Consider the following 20,263-nt stretch of genomic DNA (forward strand, 5'->3'; position numbering starts at 1 on the left):
TTTGCTCTTTTCTATTTTTGTGATAAAGCATGAAGACAGACAATGATGTTGCTGCTTTGAAAACAGTCACATCAGTTGTGATCAGAGACCATCAGCTGCATTGATTCTATAAGCTAACATTATTACAAACACACAGAGCTGGTTTGTCCCAGCCAGCAATCTGTTGAACAGTCCTTCATTCAAAAATGATTTTAAAACTGGATCTACCTGATTTGTCCTGATGCTCATTAGACAGTGATCGATTACTTAATACAGCCAGGACACAGAGATGAACTCTTAAATATGTAACATACCGTACATTTGAATATTGCCAAAACAGGGAGGTTATCAAGCATTTTGATTTCAACCACTGGATAAAATCTGTAAGAATCACAACAAATAGCAAACCCAAATAACAGGAATGAGCAGGATTATTCCATTAATTTACTTTCATTATGCAAACATGGGGAAAAAAATCCCCACAGCACAAGGAATAAATACTGGTGACACAAGATGAGACTTATTCAGCAACTCAACAGAAACATGTCACATCAGCAGTATCTGTGACCAATTTGCACTCTGAAACTGAAAACAGCGCCATTGATTATCTGCACATCTAGTGCTGCGTCATTTTTTCCCCTGCAACTTGGTTGTATGTAACTAAATTTCAACAGCTTTTCACTGTGTATCACCACAGCATTTAATCAAAAATTGCATGCAAATTAGGTGCACTTAAATTGAACATTCACTGATGTTATAAAAATTACATCTTATCCCTTTATCATCATAGCACTAATCAATCAAAATTTATAAAACATAATATGAATAGAAGCTGTGCACCTTTTTAGTATAACAAAAAAATACATTTTGTTTTAATTTCTCTTTAATTAGTATACAACTTCTACTCAAATCAAGGACATGACCCTATTAACATTTTCTTGGTTAAATCTTTAACTGGATGATAATTCAGCAACACTACATTGCTCAGAAATGCTAATAAAAAAGATTAATAACAATGAGATGGATCAGATATCTGGTGTGCAGGTTCTTCAAATATTCCCCTCTTTTAGTTATTGGCAGCACTAAGTAAGAGGGAACTTAAATCTATCCTGACGTGCCAGATGGTTTGTTACACAGAACCATCTGAGAAGTCATCCTTGGAAACTGTTTGGAAAAGGGCAGACACTTTCAAAAAATACTTGGCAGGTGAATGAACCATCTGTCTATCACTGTCTATCACCGTCTTACCTTGCGAGGCAGCTGGATTTACGAGATCACAAGATCACACAAGAATCCTCATAGGAGGCTGATTGGTCTAAACCACCTGTGGTTCAGACACAAATGCATAATTTGAAGCCTGACAAGATGGATTCTCGCGTGATCTCGTGATGTCATAATCCCGCAAATCCAGCTGCCTCGCAAGGTAAACTTAAATCATCTCTGGATCCAATGATCCTCCTAAAATATGGACACTGGTAATTTCCATCTGCTGTTTGCTCTGACACACACTGGTTTAAGTCTGTTGAACGCAAACAATATTATTTAGTCACTGTATTATATTTAAATATATGTTAATCAGTGGATTGCTAATCATTGCATAAAGTAGATAGACGCTATTTGCCCTTTTTAGGTATTGTGACACCTCCTCTGAACATGGTGTCCCACCAAATCATTAAAATAAAAAACGTTTTAGTCAATATGTACCAGGCCCTAAAAGCAGCTTTATAATTCATCCATCTGACCAGCCCAAGATAATATTTACTGTTTCAGATTTTCAGCCTTTTGACAATAATTCTATCAATCTGTTTTGCATTGTGTGAATTCACTTTGTACCACAAAACAAATACAAAAAGAAATGCCTTACCTGGCCTGGCTTAACATTTAAGCAATAGTTATTGGAGTAATAAGTGGGAGTAACCCATCAGCATTGATGGAAGAAGGGAAGTTTTTGACATCAGATGTTTTAAATACAACAGGTGTACAGCCATGCAAAGCCACAGGGGAGCTGTCAGAGGGGTGCACATAGCAGCCATGACACAACAGGGAACCAATGATCCCTCCCGTGCAGAGGATGAGGAGAAGCCAGTGGTACATGAAGGTTAATTGTTACTATTAGTCACCTGGAGCTTCATGGAGCCCAGACACATTGTCATAGAAAGAGGCTCTCTGAAACGTCTGAATGTCTACAGCAACAGAGACAAGGACAGAGAAAGAAGACAGGAGAGTGAGAGAGAAAAAGAAAGCCTACAAACACCCATTTCACATACTCACACTAACATACAAATGTTCATAAATTCATTAGTTGTTCTCTGTGTTAAAAAAAAAGTGTACTGAAGAGTAAACGTCAGTTCATCCACTGGAATACTATAGTACATGCATAATACCAAAGCCTTGTTATTATTTAAAGTTAGTGTTGGGTTATCATAGCTGATCATTAATCAGGAGGAAGATTAGTCCAGAAAGTGTTTTATAAATATTTGCTTTCCATTTGACCCGTTTGTGATTCCATAGAAAACAAAAGTCAAATTAAAATGAAGTTTCTTAAGACCATGGCTCACTTCATCCAATCTATGAACAATGTACTCGCTGGGGGAGAAAATACAGTATTAGCAATTAATCAGTCATTCAGCTCTGGTTTACCTCACTTAAATATGGTGTTTTTGTTGGCAAAACTCCCACATTAGAGAAACCATGAAACACACTGCTGGATGAAACTCCGAAGTGTGAGAGAAGAGAGAATGTATTCCCCATTTTCATCTAATACGAAGTTCACTGAGTGATGATATGCTTTGCAACATCACACAGCCATGCTAGCAGCTCTGGCTATTTAGGCACAGGTGGTGTGCGTTGAGCTAAATGCTAACCTCAGCATGCTAACATGCTCACTATGACAATATTAACATAGTAATGTTTAACAGGTATCTTAGTTTAGAGCATTAGCATACTAACTAGTTATCACTAAACGCAAAGTACAGCTGAGGCTGATGAGTATGTTTTACATGTATTTGCTACACTTATAATTTCATGACAATTTATCTAATAGTTGTTGAGATATTTATTAGTCTGGACCAAAGTGGTGGACAAACTGATTGATGGACAAACCAACATTGCCATCGCTAAAGACCCAAAAGAGATAAGGACAATAATTGTTTTAAATGCTTTTCTTTTTGTGTCTCATTTTTTCACTACACAGTATGTATGATGTGTCCTTCTGGGCAGATATGGATAAATGCAGGTTCATTAGAATTTATACAGCAGATAAAATTGTATTTTAATAAACTTGTGTAAAATTGAAAGCTTGATGAGCTCCTACACAGCAAAATATGGTTAAGAGGCTCACCGTCTTTCCAGAGCTCAGCCACAAACTTGTCAGTTGACTGGTGCAGCAGCGTGGCCACATTGTCATTCAGGGGATCCATGTTCTTCATAAGCCATTCATCAGCTTTATAGTCCACCTAAGTAAACACAGTGATTCCACAGTATTATTTTAATAGTTGCACACCAAAATCTTTTATTGTATTTCCATTTTCCTACAAAAACTCAAACACATACAGACTCAGCATTATGGAACTGTTTTTTTTTTAAATAAAAATGATAAAAATGAGAATAAGTTTATGGCAGAGACATGCATTTACAACCCAACCTAACGTGTACTGTATATGCCAACAACAATCACACACATCACCTGTTATAATATTGATAGAAAGGAAAAACTGCAAGGTTTGGCATCATGTCAGTGAAAAATCAAAACAACTCAGCATCAAATCAGATTTCATTCATGAACTTTGTTACATGTCATCCCATCCCCTTACCTTCCTTACTGTTATGCTCCAGTGTTAACAGTGTAAAGGGGAAAAAAAGGCTTTCAAAATACACTTTCAGAGGATTGGCTTTCACTCTCTGATTAATTGCTGCTGGTCTGTTGCTTCACCTGTCTGCAATAGTCTGTGTAGTATGCCTAAAGTGACAGCTAGATCTGGCTCTAATATAGTGCTTCCAAATACCACTCGCCAGTTATGTTAACTTACAGGAAGTGCCAGATGTGCTGTATTTGCTATGGGACCATAAATACATAGTAGAACATTCAGATAATCATATCAAATAATTGCATACAATACTGATATAATAAGAATCATTGTTGGGTTATACCTCAACCACCTGGTAACTGCACCAGGGTTAAAATAAAAACACATTTTATTTGACTGACAGCACAGTGCCCACCTGGGACCACGTAAGGCCTTACTTGATCATAGTGTGTTGATGGGATTAGTCTCTGTAACATGACATGACTAACATACTAGCACACTTTAAAGAGTGTTGGAGTAGAGAAGAACGTAACAAGTAATTGACACGGTCAGGAACCTGAGATGAGGAATGTAAGATCTCCATATGGGTTTCATCAGGATCCTGGAAAAGCAAACTCACAATGTTTGCACTTATTTTCCTCTTCAGTATCACTCTGTCATGCAGGATTTATTTTATGAAGTTCAAATTTAATGTTGGCTCCAGTACTGAATATTTGATACTTAATATCTGGCTAGATCTGAGGTTTTCACCTGTTTGTCATGGTAAAGCTCAGGTCCAGGACTGATGTTTAGACATGACTGACTGATGCTCTCCACTGTGTTCATACACACATGTGCAAGAGAGGAAAAGAAAACAGTTAAACCTGATTAAACTATCACTCTAGGGATGATATCAGCTTCCACGCTGCGACTGACAAGCGTCCTCTCTGGAATGTTGTGGAGTATTGTTTTCTCTTAACAGATGGCAGACCACCACACAACGGTGAAAGTTGAAAGCCTCTGTTATGTAACCACCAGGCACCAAAGACTCAATTTCACACCAATGTGAACCAGATGTGGGTTTCCTCCAGCAGCAGTATGACAACTGGGCTTTTGTTTTCAGGCAATGACCTGGTTAACTGCCTTCAGAGGAGTGAAGTCTGCCTCCGAGAGAGGTTTCAAAACACAGACCAGACAGAGTTGTTGCACAAAACAAAGAGAACATGGACGAATCAGAAGCTGTAAAGGAGACATGAACTACTGACTATAATGGCTTTCAAAAATGCACACAGCATTTTTTTAGTTTTAAAGAGACATGCTGTCTGCTAACAGTAGTGGCATAACACTCTAGTTCCCAAGAGAATAGTCAGGATGCACCTTAATGGACCTGAAATACATACCCTCCCTGCGTAGTGGATGATGCAGAAGTCAGCCTTGTCCTTGAGCTGACGTGGCTTCTGAAACTTGGTGTGTGTGCCCTGCTCCTGGAGCACCTTGTCTACAAAGGTCTTGTCTGTGGCCTTGGGGAACCAGCACTCCTCATCCAGCAGAGCGAGAATACCAGGGGGGTTAGTCTGAGAAGACAGATTTCATTAAACAAATGTACTCATAAGCAGACACACACAGTCACACAAATGCACACAGACGGAGGCCACTGACCGGCCTCTCAATGAGGTCAATGCAGGGCTGCAGATCGAGACCAAAATCGATGAAGCTCCACTCGATGCCCTCCCTCTGGTACTCCTCCTGCTCCAGGATGAACATGGTGTGGTTGAAGAGCTGCTGCAGCTTCTCGTTGGTGTAGTTGATACACAGCTGCTCAAATGAGTTCAGCTGAAAGGAAAGCATGAAGCAGAAGTCAAGTTAGTAAGTAATATTGAAATGTTTCCTTGTTTTTCTTTAGGTGGCCTCTTCACAAGCAGTTCATGTTTTGTTTATATCATCAGATTAAGTGTGTTCTTGAAACCCTACGAATTGATAAAATTAATAGAAAATTCTATTGATCAGACAAGCTGGATCATTGGATTCTGTTTAATCCATGTGCGAAAGAACAAATCTATGATAACAAATAGAAGGTAGTTTTGTTTTGTGGAAACTACTGTAGTTTGTTTGTGTTAAAGCATCACAATCAGCACCTCAAAGATCTCAAAGCCAGCTATATCCAGGATGCCAATGAAAGATGCCCCCTGACGTTTAGTCCTGTCTAGGGCCTTGTTGATGCGGTGGACCAGCCAGCGAAACAGCCGCTCATATGTTGCCTTGGCCAGGGCTTCAATGGCAAAGTCAGCCTGAGGGAAAAACAGAGAGGGTAGAACCACCAAGGAGAGTAACCACGAAACACACAAATGCCATGGGTGCAACTATAAGAATATTAACGAGTTGCTGTTTTCGTTTAAATAGTGTGTTTTGGATTTATGACAGTATGATGTCAGACCACAAGCTACAGTCAAGACAAACCATTATCCAGATGGTCTAGATGACCTGCCTAAACATATCCTATGTCCTGTAACTTTGCAAAAGTGAGGTGTACTTTAGACAGAAAGATATCAAAGCACAGATATACAACTAGAATTGAACTTTAAAATCTGTATCAGTACAATCAGTACAACTGAACTTTTTCAGATATGATGTTTTAATTCATTTTACAGCTGAAAAATGAATACATGGAAATCAGATATAAACCTCATTAATAGTGTTTTACCTGTTCTTTGGTCTGTGCCTTCTGCACATAGTCTCGTCCCACTTTGATCCTCGGGGTGAGGATCGCTCTAGTGAACTCCATAACATTCATTCCAAGCAGGTGGCAGAGCTTCTGGGCCGCTGGGAGTGCAAGGAAGCAGGGAGCATGCAACTTATTGCTTTAATATAAATGCAAACTTCATACCAGTTCACATATACAACATCACGTTTCATAAAAAACATTCGTATTTGTAACTATCTTAAGAATCTGACCTAAGTTTGATGCTAGGTTCAAATAATTAAGTTAAAAATCTAATAAATAAGCCTGAGAGCAACACTGCCTTTACTCTGTTTTAACAATCCAGGATATATGACTATACCCAGATTTTGCAGATCCTGGTTGTGTTGAGATATTTCTTTAAGTTCTTAGGGAACCAAGAGCAGTATGTTTAATGGGTCTGACCCCAAGACAGAATACTAATCAACTATGTCATATGTATATTTTATGTGACTTCCTCCTGTCTTATACTGAGTCATATGTGACAGGAGTATAGACTGTAGGGACATCTGATGGTGGTGACACTCTGATATATTGCCTGCCAACAGATCTGACGGATAGATTCACACATTACAAGCATTCCAATACCAAGAGACACACAATCTCACTTCGGTGTAATTACGTGTCTAATAAAGCATGTGCTCACAGTCTATGGGAAAAAATTTTGAGCATGTATGATGTGGATTTGGTTTCCACACCTGTTGTGGTGGACGCTGAGGGGTGACACTCATCTCATTTTGTAGATTCATGAATCATGATTGACACTAGCGATGGTTTTGACTGGATGTTGGGTGTTTACCTGTGTTCTCAGGCATGGAGGCCTGGTCGGTGTTTCTCTCTTTCTTAAAGACAATGTTGCCAAACTGCAGCACTGCAGAGACCACCTTCAACATGCCTGCCGAGGATAAAATAACACGTTATTGATCCTCATGGGGCAGGGGGTGGGGATTAGGAAATGGCAAAGTAAGAGAAGAAAAGAGGTATGTAATTATAGAAAGAGAAGGAGAATAAGAGTCAACTGTATATCGTTGCACATCTGGAACCACTACTCACAGATAATCTCGTCGTGGGAGAAGCTCATGATGTGCATGGCCTCCAACGTTTCCTGGAAGTTGTCCTTGTCCTGCTGACCAGGGATTGGAATGTTACCATTTGACAGGAAACGGTAGTTGTTAAAGCCTTCGAGGAGCAGGTCCGCTAGACAAGGAAATGAAAGAATTAAAAGAAAAACATTTAATTATTTTAATGGTAATTTTAATCAATATCATCTAATTCAAGCTTTTAGTTGTTTGCTATTTGTTCTTGTAGTTTTTATGTACTTTACTGCATGTTTGAATTTTTTCAGTGTATACTTTCTAAAAAAAAGTCTTAAGTCTATTAAGACCATGATGTGTATTGTTTTTACCCTTAAAAGTAACAATTTAAGTTGTCAGAAAATGATCAGACTACAGTGAAGTAGCTGCTGTATTTGTATCCAGTTTCGGTCAAAACAACTAGATACAGTGAGTAAATACATAAGTTAAGGAGAGATTGAGTGAGCTTTTAAATCCACTAGTTCATAAGAGAAATATGCTTTTAAGTGTTGAATTGTAAGAGTCTAAAACCCTTCTACATCATCATGAAACAATGTACTAACAAGCTAAATTAAAAGTTAACAAGAGAAAGATTAGTTGCCCGGCGCTAATTCAAACCAGCTTTCTTTAACTTGCTCTCTTGCCTGAGGCAAATTAGCACAAACATGAGACCTCACTGTTTTTGGTCTTTGTTTACTCTGACTGCTCCTTACAGCAGTGGTTAGACACTCACTTCGGAGATGCTCTCCAGCTCCTGCCAAGAGGCGGTAGAAAATGTGGAAGGTCCTCTCATCTTTAGCCTGTCTGATGGCCCTTGACTTCTCCAGAAGGTCTGAGAACAAAGGTTAAGGACTGACCAGGAAATAACAACATGACAATCAAGCGACTGATACTGTTGAAACTATAACTAACTAAAAAATGTACACATTATAATTAAATTTCTAAATATGAGAAAAGACAGCTCAATTTAGCCACAGAAAAGACAAGAATTCTCCTAAAATGCGCATTCAATCTTCTTAGAAAACCTGGATGCTAGAGGAAGCCTACAAATCACTGGGTGATCAAGTCTTTACTCTTTCTACAAGTGTTGCAACAATAAAAATTTTATCCCAGGGAACTTTAACTATTATTCTTTTCACCGGGCAGAAGTAAACTTAAAGGGGACATATTGTAGAAAGGAGGATTTCCATTTCTTTTTCAATTATAAAGGAGGTCTAGGTGCTATATAAATACTGTGGAAGTCTTAAAAAGCTCAGTCCACGGAGAAATGCACACAGCCCATTTCAGGCTGAGTGAGACAGAGGGGCTGCATCCATGGCTTGTACAGCTGTAACTAGGTACTTTTTGACCATAAAAACATGCAAATGTTTGCAAATAGACCATGAAAATGAAAATATTGAGAAACTGGGAAACAGACATAATATGACCTCTTTCAATAAAATTGAGAAATTACAATGAAAACTTGTTTTCTTTAGAGCTTTGTGCCCTCCAACTCACTCAGGAATACACAGAAGAGGAATTGCATTCTTGTGGTTAAGCATAAGCTGCGGTGAGTCGTGTGGCCTAACCCCTGCTCTCAGCTCTAAACTCAATATGTACGCTATCTTTTATCTGTCTTTGCTGTGTTTGAAACAATACTTTGTCCTTTTGCTCCTTCAGCCTGCCCCAGTAATGAGGATACAAGTTTCAATATTGGCCCCAACAATGTAGCCTGTGACGTCAAAGTTGATTCTGATGAACTTCCCCTGCAGGACACAAGATGCAAATTTATGTTAAAACATTGCTGAACTTGTTAAAACTTCACAGGTTAATTTGAAAGTCTATGTTTTGTACTGTACTGTATGTGTTTGTGTGTCTGCATCTGTCTGCTATGTATTTCTTTAACCTTCAGGCACTGTTGGTTTTAAATACCACTTTGTGGATTCTTGCACATGACAGATATACAGTGAAGAACAAAATGCCTATATTAAGAAAAGCCAGGTTAACGCGTGAGAAGGAATCTCAGGCATGTCTGTGGTTTCCTGACAGTGAACGTGTGTGTGTGTAAATGTGTGTGAATATGTATGCCCATCTGTCTACTGGTCTTCATTGCTTCTCGTCTGAGACAGCCTGTGATTCATGTGGACTGAGCACCATGGTGGTAAATCTGACCACATGGTTAACTTAGTCACATAAAAAATATTTTGAATGCTCTGGAGAGAATTATTGTGATTCTGTAAGTCATCACTACGTAATCAGAGATTACAAAATATTAGAAGCAGTGAATCAGTTCACTTTATAACAGTAGATGTTTTAGGAAAAAAATTGAGAACAAATGTTTATAAGACAAGATTTAAGAACAAAAAACATTATTTTTAATCTAATCCACTAAAAAGGAACAATTAAAATTATTACAGCCACAAAGAAATATGAATTAAATATTAACTAACACTAGTGAATACAATTCAGTAATGTGAAAATCAGCACAAATTGAACCTTTGCAAGACAGGATAAAAAAGTGTTTTCTTAGAGATATAAAACTGGTTTAATTTGATTATCTAATTTTTATTTTTACTTACATCTCATATTACAAATATTTAGCATACAGTAATACTGTTATCTTTGGGAAGTGGTGAATAAAAACATGAATGTTTCAAAGCTGGATTTGGATTATGTACATTTCTTTGTAGACATCTGTTAAGGCAAATGTAAACTGCACTGACAGTGAAGGTGGAGTTGACATAAATCTGTTTCTCTACTGGATACTTTCTGTCCACATGTTTAAATCAAGAGAATGATCAATTAAACAGGAACAGAACACTCACAAAGCGGGATGAGTTGTCATTTTTCACTGTCTTGGCATTGCCAAAAGATTCAAGGATGGGGTTGGCTTGCAGGAGCTGGCGTTCCAACTCACCCTGTAGAGAAAGACAGAGAGGTAAGAAGCCAACTAGCCGTCAAACATTTCCAACGGCTGGCATCATGTGATGAATCTTTTTTATCACTGGTCATATTTTTCTGTGTTTGCCAAAACATACATAAGCTGGCATGGCAAAATCAATTCTCCATAACAGAGTAGCTAGACAAAAATGTAGCTGTCTCGATATGCTAAACGGATCTTTCAGACAGTCAGTAATTTATCATGGCTCTGTTGGCTTTACTTTAGTCAACTGCAGTACAATGTGATTTTTGTCTAGGGAACCCGACAAGTTTAAGGGGCCAAGACAACCAAACAGTTTGACAGAACCCTTGAAACCACAAAGGCAATATGGCAAATATATTTTGACACATGCCCTATGGTAAGTGGTTAGTTAGCGTTGATGAGGGAGAGCCTTCTTCTGCCCTGCACATTCCTCTGGTGGTGATGATATACCCTATATATCCGCAGACTGTACCACCATGGAGGTAATGATGGCTTCCTCCCAAATCTCAAAACCTGGGTTGATAGGCGGTTGGGACATTCCCTACAGCCCTCAAAACCTCCAGTTCCCCTACACATGACGCAATCTGCTCTATCCAGGGCACTGGCATTACAGAAATAGCTCCTACTGCTAGTGTCACCACCCATGGCACAGCACATCACATCCTGATTTGCTGCCTGGCTAGCTGATGCTGTAGGCCGTTCGGTACTAGCCATCAAAAATAAATATGGGAATACCTATAACCCTTCTGAGATGTGATGTTAAGCAGAAGACCTGATAAGTTGGATTGACAATATGAATTCCTGTAGCAGACATGGAGCAAGGAAAGAGTACAACAGAGAGAAGAAAGAGGGCAAATAAGTGGTGCCCCCCGAATCACCATGCACAATCAATATCTAAACCATGACTACAATCTGATCCTATAACTACACTTTAAAGCCCACTCTTGGACTCATCTACCTCCATCATGACCATAATTGCACCATTACATCTTACTTGCCGGGATCCGGTGCTTAGACAAGCAAACATTTAACCTAACCTTTCTTTTAATACAACTTTTATTGAAAAACTACTCTTCAGAAAGTTGTGAATAGAAGTAAGTAAAGAATTTGTTGTAAAAAAAAGAAGGGTACTTTTGACTGTCTCTTGGCCCTATATGATAACATCAGCTCAACTTGCTTGAAGAAGTTGGTTGGCCAAACTTATGGGCCAAAGGAAATACAAGTATTAAGAGTAGTTTGGTCTTTCATGCAGCATTTTGACATCTTTGTGCCGTCTTCTCTGTCTGTCTGAATGTGTTGATAACTAAATGCAGAAGAGCTCCAGTAAAACTAATACGGGATTTACTGACAGAAATAGGGAGTAGGGAACTCTCTCTCCAACTCTCCTCCTTCACTCCCCATCTCTCCTTTTTTCCCCTTAATCTTTCCAGCTCTAAATGACATGTAATAACACAGACACCAGTGCACGCATCCCTGTATAACTATAAAACAAACAGATATTCCCATTTGTCCTCTTCTGATCTGCTTTACATCTTCTCCACTACTTTTCACCCCCCTCCATACTCCTCTCCTCCATCATATCTTTGCTCTCCCCCGATCCTCGATCCCTGGTTCTACATTCCTCTGGCCTTTGCTCAGAGGCAGCCATAATGCAATACAGAAGGAGAGCAGCATTAAGGAGGTCAGTGTGGATGGTGTATTCTGGCAGGGGACTACCGAGGCACTGAGTTTCAGCTACTTGCTTACAGCTACCAAAATGCAGCATATTAAACAAGCATTCACCTGGATTGTGTGCGCTCAGAGCTGCAGACTATAGGAGTCACTCTGCTTCTATAGTTATTAGATTTACAGAAGACACGGAACATCAGGTATTGGTTTAAAGGGGAGAAAGAAAAATAGCTACTGGATAAATCAAACAGAGAAGAGGTGAGCCAAAAAATATCAAGTTATGTAGAGGGCATGTGAAACAGAAGATGGGGTCTCAATCATATCTGGGACAAAACCAATGTGAATTTAAGTCTGAAAATCAGGTGAGGCTATAACATCCAAGAACAGAGAAACATCTCCTGTGTTTGGTTATTGACTGTGCAATAAAAGCCACATGTGGATTGAAGGACAGAGTTGGTTACAGGAGTAACATTATTAATTTCTAGCTTGGCTATAGAATAGAATAGAATATAATAGGCCAAGCTAGAAATTAATTATTAATTACTATTATTCATTCAAACTACATGCATGCATCTAGAGCACATCAACAATGGAAAACATGCATAAATATATGAAAGGATTGACCAACATCTTTTATATCTGTCTTTTCACACCTGGGCTAAAATGTAAAGATGAAGCTTGGCATAAAACATTTGAGGAGAGATGTTTGTGGCTGTGGTTGGATTTTCACACAGTTCATGTGCTTTTCCAAAAGACCGTGTTCATTTAAAATGTGAATCACAGAAACATAGGACTGACAAACATACAGTACCAGTCAAAAGTTTCCCATTTCCTTGAGTGAGAAAGTGTGTCCAAACTTTTGACTGGTACTGTACACAAAAAGGCTATACAGAGTCAGTTAATGCGCAACACATTTAATGACAGCTACTTATTTGCACTTGACTGACATATGCTTCTGATAAAATTTCTTAATTTCCACTGTTCAACTTAACCTGAACCAACTGATAAAACAAAATGTTTTATTATCATGAGCCTGCTGGATTAAGGGCAGATTCACTGGGCTTCAAATAATCATGTGAGGAGACTGAGCCAGCACAAACAAATACCTCATAAAGAAAGCTTAGATTAGTCTGTCAAAGTCATTATGAAAGCAGCGGAGATTTAGAGAGAAGAGCATGCACATACACACGCAAACACCAAAATTGACCACACACTCTCTTTGAGACAGCAGGAGATACACTTGCCTGTAGCTTGAATGCTTTGGGAGATTCGGGCTGTTTGTTATGGATAAACAAATGCAAGTGTTAAAACCTGAAGCGCTCATGTCAGACACAAGCCACAGGAAACACACCACCAGTACACACTGGCTACACTCTCACAGAGAGGCACTGGACATGAAGCAGGAGCAGTGATCAGTCAGGTTACATTAAAATCTATTAGGTTAGCTGCTGATTAACACACAACTCTTTAATAGTTAAATATGAAAACTAAGCTATGCACTTTAGATTTGACTAGAGCAGAGTAAAATTACATTTCATTCAAATATAATAATGATGTGTAGGAGGAGAGGAGAGGAGAGGAGAGGAGAGGAGAGGAGAGGAGAGGAGAGGAGAGGAGAGGAGAGGAGAGGAGAGGAGAGCAGAGGAGAGAGGAGAGGAGATGAGAGGAGAGGAGAGGAGAGGAGAGGAGAGGAGAGCAGAGGAGAGAGGAGAGGAGATGAGAGGAGAGGAGAGGAGAGGAGAGGAGAGGAGAGCAGAGGAGAGAGGAGAGGAGATGAGAGGAGAGGAGAGGAGAGGAGAGGAGAGGAGATGAGAGGAGAGGAGAGCAGAGGAGAGGAGGGGAGAGGAGAGGAGAGCAGAGGAGAGGAGAGGAGAGGAGAGGAGAGGAGAGCAGAGGAGAGGAGAGCAGAGGAGAGGAGAGGAGAGGAGAGCAGAGGAGAGAGGAGAGGAGATGAGAGGAGAGGAGAGGAGAGGAGAGGAGAGCAGAGGAGAGAGGAGAGGAGATGAGAGGAGAGGAGAGGAGAGCAGAGGAGAGGAGAGGAGAGCAGAGGAGAGGTGAGGAGAGGAGAGGAGAGCAGAGGAGAGGAGAGCAGAGGAGAGCAGAGGAGAGCAGAGGAGAGGAGAGGAGAGCAGAGGAGAGGAGAGGAGAGGAGAGGGAGGAGAGGAGAGGAGAGGAGAGCAGAGGAGAGAAGAAGAGAGCAGAGGAGAGGTGAGGAGAGGAGAGGAGAGCAGAGGAGAGGAGAGCAGAGGAGAGAAGAAGAGAGCAGAGGAGAGGTGAGGAGAGGAGAGCAGAGGAGAGCAGAGGAGAAACAGAAAGCCCAGACTTGGCAAAATGTGGAAAAATGTAGGCAGTGGGGCTCTTACAGGAATGTTGTGGTCTTTGCGTCCTTTGTGTGAGGAGGCAACGTGGGCCAGGTACTGGATGACCTTCTTCGTGTTCTCGGTCTTGCCAGCGCCTGATTCACCTCTGAAAACAAAGGGGTTAGACAGCATAGACGCACGGACCAGTGAGTGAATGAAGAATGAGTAAGAGAAAATAAACAGACTCTCCTTTCACTTTAGTTTCTGTCTTCCTCCCCACTTCCAGAAAATAATTAAACACCCTTTGTTTGCAACCATGAAGTATTAGCTTTGACTTGTGAGGCAGAGCCAAATTACAGGAAACAATCTGTGTAAGTTACCCGCAATTTAGCAAGGTACACACAAAACACTGTAAAACCGTAACCAAAATAACTCATCATTATGTCAGTTAGGGGTGTTTGGATGAACTCCAAGGAAACAATGAACAAAAAGAAAAGGAAGAGAGAGGGAGAAGCAGAGAGTGTATGATCATCAGGCTGTCTGTTGTTGTTTTCCACATTTATGTTCGTCTGTCTGTTTTACTGGAGAACTTTGTGGTTTAGTGGGCCAGTCTCCAAAGTTTCCAGGCTCTGCTTTTGGGCCGTCTCTAATGATAGCTGTGTGTTCAGGCAGGGCCATCCACAGCTCCCACAGTCAGGTCCCAGAGCCCAGGAAACCAGGGCCAACACCGAAACCAGGCCAGTAACACTACATCTAGCTACATGCCAGTGGCTTTAGTCTAGCTGGCTATTAGCTCTGCTGCACATAGGACACTGCAGTTTTAGTTGCCGCACTAGAATTCGATGGGCGAGTCCTCCAACACTGGATACAGACATAGCAATATAGGTCAAGTCAGTTAAACATCACAGTTTGGCTTGATGTCTTCATAGTTTTACAGGAGTCAAGGAATCTCATGTCGGAATATTTCTCATGGAAATAACCACTTACTGACTTTCTCACATCATTTCTCCTATAGACAAGGTGTGAACATGTGAGGTTATGGGGTCACTTACAGCGGGGCTCCTCAATTTGTGAACTCTCTGGCCTTGTTCACACCTCGCATTAACAAGCATCTTGGGAGATCCGATTACAAGTGGACAGCTCTAAGTACATCAGTTCACACCTGGCATTAACAAGCGTTTCCACATGCGTCTCGAGTGATCACTTGTGATCGGATGTCACTTCCCTGTTCTATATGTAAATAAACACGTTCATCATTTCCATTTTCAGTAGAGACTCTCACACTGAGCTGAAATGAAACAAGTGCACATAAATTAGGTAAATAACATAAATAAACATAGTCTCTACTGCGTTTCGTGGTCATTTATAATCGTGCTACGTTTCTCTCCTCTCCTCTACTCTCTGTGTTTTACCGAGGGCAAAGCTCAGCCTCTCCGGCTCCACACACACAGAGCGGAGTGGAGGAGAGACAGACAGCAACAGCTACACTTGTTAAAAAAAAGCCAATAAGAGTAATTTATTAATATAATGAGGGTTTATTGCAACCCTATTTCACACTTTAATATGATGCTGTTGGCACGCAAATGTGTATGTACTTCCGTTTATGAAGAGGACATAAGATGAGTAGGTGGTCCTTCAATGTGCCCAGGATACATTCATGTACACACCGCTAAAAGAATGTGGTCATATGTGGCCAAAACCACCTCTAAATGTAGTCTGAGTGATCGGTCATTGCGCCCTCAATGTGTCTTGGGTGCATTCACATCTGTATTAGAGCTGTCCACTTGTGACTGGATCACCCAAAACGATTTTTAATGGCAGGTGTGAAAAGGGCCTCCGTACCTCCTGCCTCACATCCTCTGTTGATCACTCTCTCACAACTTGTCTTTCTCACACGTCAGAGGGTCAACAGTATCCTCAACTCTTAAGTGAGAGATTCTACAAGTTTCCCATCTCATGGGCCGCTCCCTGTTCTGTTCTTTGGGATACAGCATATAGACATAATGCAACATAACAGCTACTTTTCACTGGTGTATTTCATTACAGTGTCATAAACTAAATCAATCAAAAGATCATCTCTGTGGCTTGTTTTGACTGTGATCTAGGAGTTAAAGCCTATTTTTTACAGCTGACAGCAATGACTGTAATACCTTCTTACTTTCAAATCCTGTGTATGACATGGGATAGTGAACACAGATTTGATTATTTATATGAGACAAGATAGACAGATATAGGACTTTATTAATCCTGAAGGGAAATTGCAGCCAAAGGGAAACTGTAGATTTGCAAACTATTCATCAGTAAATACAGAGACACAAGTAAATACCAGGTTTTGACCATTCACACAAGACCACGGGTCTGCAAATGTTTTTCTGAACACATCACTGCTAAACCACATACCACATAGTGAACAAGAAAGACCTTCTATAATTCTATGCTATGCTGAATAGGCTTGTGGCATTTTAACTGGATTAAAAGTGGTTGTTGCGAAGTTCATGCAGCCTTTTTTATTCTAAGACTAAGGAGAGTCAGAGCTACATAAACACAGGTGGTGAGCCGGCTTGCAGATCGCAGTCAGATAACTTGTGTTGATATATTCACATTTTTCCTTCTGAAACATCATGATTTTTTTTTTCTTATTAGTGTTACAGTGAGGATTCATCTTCTTTGGAGGAAATGTAGCATCTGAAACAGTACTGACACCAAGTGATGCTTCATCTCTTCAACTAAATGAAAGTATTCAGACCTACTATCACAGCACATGATTTACTCTTACTACTACTTGCACTTGATCTTCAGATTGTTCTGGAAGATTCAACTATGAGGGTTCCTGTTTCCATGTACTGGGTCTATTCTACTTGTATCTTCCATCTTCATGGGCATACATTTCCTTTTGAAGATGATTTGTTTTGATTGAGTCTAACCACCAAAGTATTTCTCTGTGTTATCTCAATAAAAAAATGTACACACTTCAAACTGATGTCTCCTCAGTTAAATCAACAGAAATGTTTTTACAGCGAGAAAGCAGCCTCCCTAAACTGTGAGACCACTCTACTTATTAAACTGTGGCTCCGCTGTCACCAACAGGAGGTGTAGTTTTACGAATTTAGGGCAGATTATGCAAGAGCTCTTGTCTGTTCATTGGCAGCGTCAACCCGAGCCACACTGTAGGAGTGTGGCACCTAATTACTCTCTGCCATAGACGGTGAAGGCAGGGCACTAAACCACACTCATAACTTCCTCAGTATTGGGAAGAGCTGCAGCACAACCCAGCATCTGCAAAAACCTACTTGAAACCAGTCTTTAAATAAAACACAGCAGGATGAAGGGAGCTGGTCAAGTGATTCGGGGTGAGAGAAACATGAAGGGAGATAGAAAAGGGGTTAATTCAATAAGACAAAACCGGAAAGGACCACTAAGCACTTTCATTGTAACTGTGTCTTAAATAATTGAGAACAAGAAGTGAGACTCTGCCTTTATAGAAGATAACCGGGGTGGGAAATTAGCACCAGCCACCAGCCAAATGCTGGTAAAATATTAAAGTGTCTGGCAGATTTTAGACACAAAATAATGATTTACTATTTAGTGGCTGGTGAATTTAAACATTCATCTGTCAGTGTCTGGTAGATGATCACATTTTAAAAAGTTAATTTCCCACCCTGAATATAATCCTATTAAGGTGAGAGACAGTTTAATTTTCCAGCCCATCAAGCTGCTTTATCACTAGAACCACCTTAAAGAACAGAACAACCATCTGTCCTAATAGAGAAGTGACCTCAAGAGTAGAGTACAGTAGAGGAGAGTAGAGGACAGTAGAGGAGAGTTAGGAGGGTTAAGAGTTGCAGTACTCACGTGCAAAGGATTGATTGGTCCTCACGATCTGTTCAGAGAAAACAGAAAAAACACAGTCAGCATCCTTCCATCTTCTCCCAGATTTTACTCTTCATTGCAACTAGAATACAACAAGAGTAATAAAGCTGTTGGACTATAACACACTCAAATACAATTTGACCATTTTGTTGATTCAGGGCACAGCATCAATAAGCAAATACTGGAATTATGTTGGGTAACACTGTATGGTAGGATCATTTCTACGCGAAAACAGCTGATATTGATTTTTCTTGAGGAATGCAAGACACCAAAGTCACATTAATCCAGCATGTGTGTCAAGAGTATATTTTACAGGCCATTACTCAGCCTCCAGCATCCAGACTACCCTGCGATGTCATGCTGTGTCATGTCCATAAACTGACACACAGACTTTCATCACAGAGGAATTCAGACCAAAGTCCAGATGACAGGATTAGCTATGCCCACTGAAGTGTGTGACCTCTCAACTTTGAAGGTCCTGCTGCGAACTACAAAGACCAGAACCTGGTGGGAAGTGACCCGTTTATCAGCTAACAGAAACTCTAGACTAAATCTCATGCTGTCACAATCAGAACGGGCCCTAATTAAATGTACCAACTGGTAAACAACATGAACTGTGTGTGACATATTTATAGAGATGACAAGTTAGGTCTGTGAAAATGATCAGGCGACGTGTTTAAAGGTCTTGTAGGCCTACTTGACAAAAGCCTGACAAGCATAATTTTCATTAGATAATGTGTGGAATAAACAGAAAAAAGTCAATAATTTATGTAGATCCTAAACAAAACCTAATTTTATGACTTTCTGTTTAAAGTAACTGCTTTCATCATTTCCAACATCAAGCTATCCTTCAGGTTAACATCTCATTTATACACAATTTTATCCATTTATTGTCTTTACAAAATCATTCTTAGCATTCATCAGTTCATATGAAATATGATCAAAATCCAATGAAGCCATCTGATAAAAACATCATGTAATAGCAATAGTTTACTGTGACTTGAACCTGCAGGCATGACTTTAAACTGCAAAACTATCTGCTTGTGTAATACGTGATGAATGAAGCCTGACATCACATCACTTTTAGTGGATGTTGATATATTTGAAATGACCTCATCGCATGTGTCAACAACAAAGGCCAGAGGCTGAAAACATCTGAGGTGAGCGGCACAGGAGGAGCAGCTGTATGGATACCTTTCTGGTAACACAATGTGATGATAAACACACTTCTGCTGACACAAAGGAATTTTGGGTTCTTTTGTAAGACTTCACTGAGGAAATGTTTAATCATATCACTGTGATATTACAGAGACAATAACAATAATTAATTTTGATTTTCAAGTAATTCTTCTTGTGCAGTCTCGGAGTGAGTCCTCCTGCTGGCGTTTGATATTTGCTGACATTCCTGTGGCAGGAAGTAAGGAGATCTTTCATTTCCTGGAAAAAGACAACTTTGGGAACACCTCTACATTCCTAAGCTCAACAAAACTGAAAGGAATAGGGCCACCTCAGATTCATTCACACAGATACACACACTACATCCAGCATTATAACCTTGCTCCATCTCCCATGCAGTCTGTGTCATCTTCACAACTATGAGCTTCATTCTGAGGGAATGATAGACTCTACTGCAGGATATTATACTGTGCCTCTCTGGTTGTGCTTGAAGATTACAAATTAAGTCATGCTAGATGAAAAGGCAGCAGCTCTCAAGGCTAAGGCAGAAAATGCATTTTTTAATGTTTTCCTTTTTGAAATGTTAAAAAAAAATTCTCCAATTTAGTTGTATTTGACCTGCTTCCGTTATGTTTGAAGCAAGTTCAGCAGAAGACCATTATAGGCTAGAACTTCAACAGAATATTAGTGGTCTTCACTCTAATCATCCAAAACCACTCTGTTGGGATGAAGAGCTGAGCAGTGGGCCTTGCCACAGAATAACAAATTTGCCT

The 20,263-nt window shown here is 40.0% G+C and overlaps 1 protein-coding gene and 1 long non-coding RNA gene across 5 annotated transcripts in view; one reads left to right on the forward strand and one right to left on the reverse strand.

The window, feature by feature from the left end:
* LOC122967676 (myosin-10-like) overlaps nucleotides 1–20,263 on the reverse strand; it is a 58,572-nt gene that overhangs the window by 11,865 nt on the left and 26,444 nt on the right. For 3 of the 4 annotated variants that reach the window (XM_044332441.1, XM_044332440.1, XM_044332442.1), the window contains exons 4-16: nucleotides 18,297–18,324; nucleotides 14,508–14,610; nucleotides 13,389–13,418; nucleotides 10,379–10,471; nucleotides 9,256–9,319; nucleotides 8,308–8,406; nucleotides 7,555–7,698; nucleotides 7,301–7,396; nucleotides 6,466–6,584; nucleotides 5,900–6,052; nucleotides 5,424–5,597; nucleotides 5,165–5,338; nucleotides 3,320–3,434 (exon numbers count right to left, since the gene is read on the reverse strand). In XM_044332441.1, the coding sequence (XP_044188376.1) occupies nucleotides 3,320–3,434; nucleotides 5,165–5,338; nucleotides 5,424–5,597; nucleotides 5,900–6,052; nucleotides 6,466–6,584; nucleotides 7,301–7,396; nucleotides 7,555–7,698; nucleotides 8,308–8,406; nucleotides 9,256–9,319; nucleotides 10,379–10,471; nucleotides 13,389–13,418; nucleotides 14,508–14,610; nucleotides 18,297–18,324 (1,392 nt within the window). The remainder of the gene's footprint in view (nucleotides 1–3,319; nucleotides 3,435–5,164; nucleotides 5,339–5,423; nucleotides 5,598–5,899; nucleotides 6,053–6,465; nucleotides 6,585–7,300; nucleotides 7,397–7,554; nucleotides 7,699–8,307; nucleotides 8,407–9,255; nucleotides 9,320–10,378; nucleotides 10,472–13,388; nucleotides 13,419–14,507; nucleotides 14,611–18,296; nucleotides 18,325–20,263) is intronic. The other variant, XM_044332444.1, reaches the window with a different exon arrangement.
* Nucleotides 2,577–12,908, forward strand: LOC122967680. The gene is made up of 3 exons (XR_006398658.1): nucleotides 2,577–2,905; nucleotides 12,847–12,852; nucleotides 12,899–12,908. It is a non-coding gene; the product is annotated as an uncharacterized LOC122967680 (long non-coding RNA).

Source organism: Thunnus albacares, chromosome 17 (assembly GCF_914725855.1).
Source record: "Thunnus albacares chromosome 17, fThuAlb1.1, whole genome shotgun sequence".
In the NCBI taxonomy this organism is placed as follows: domain Eukaryota; kingdom Metazoa; phylum Chordata; class Actinopteri; order Scombriformes; family Scombridae; genus Thunnus; species Thunnus albacares.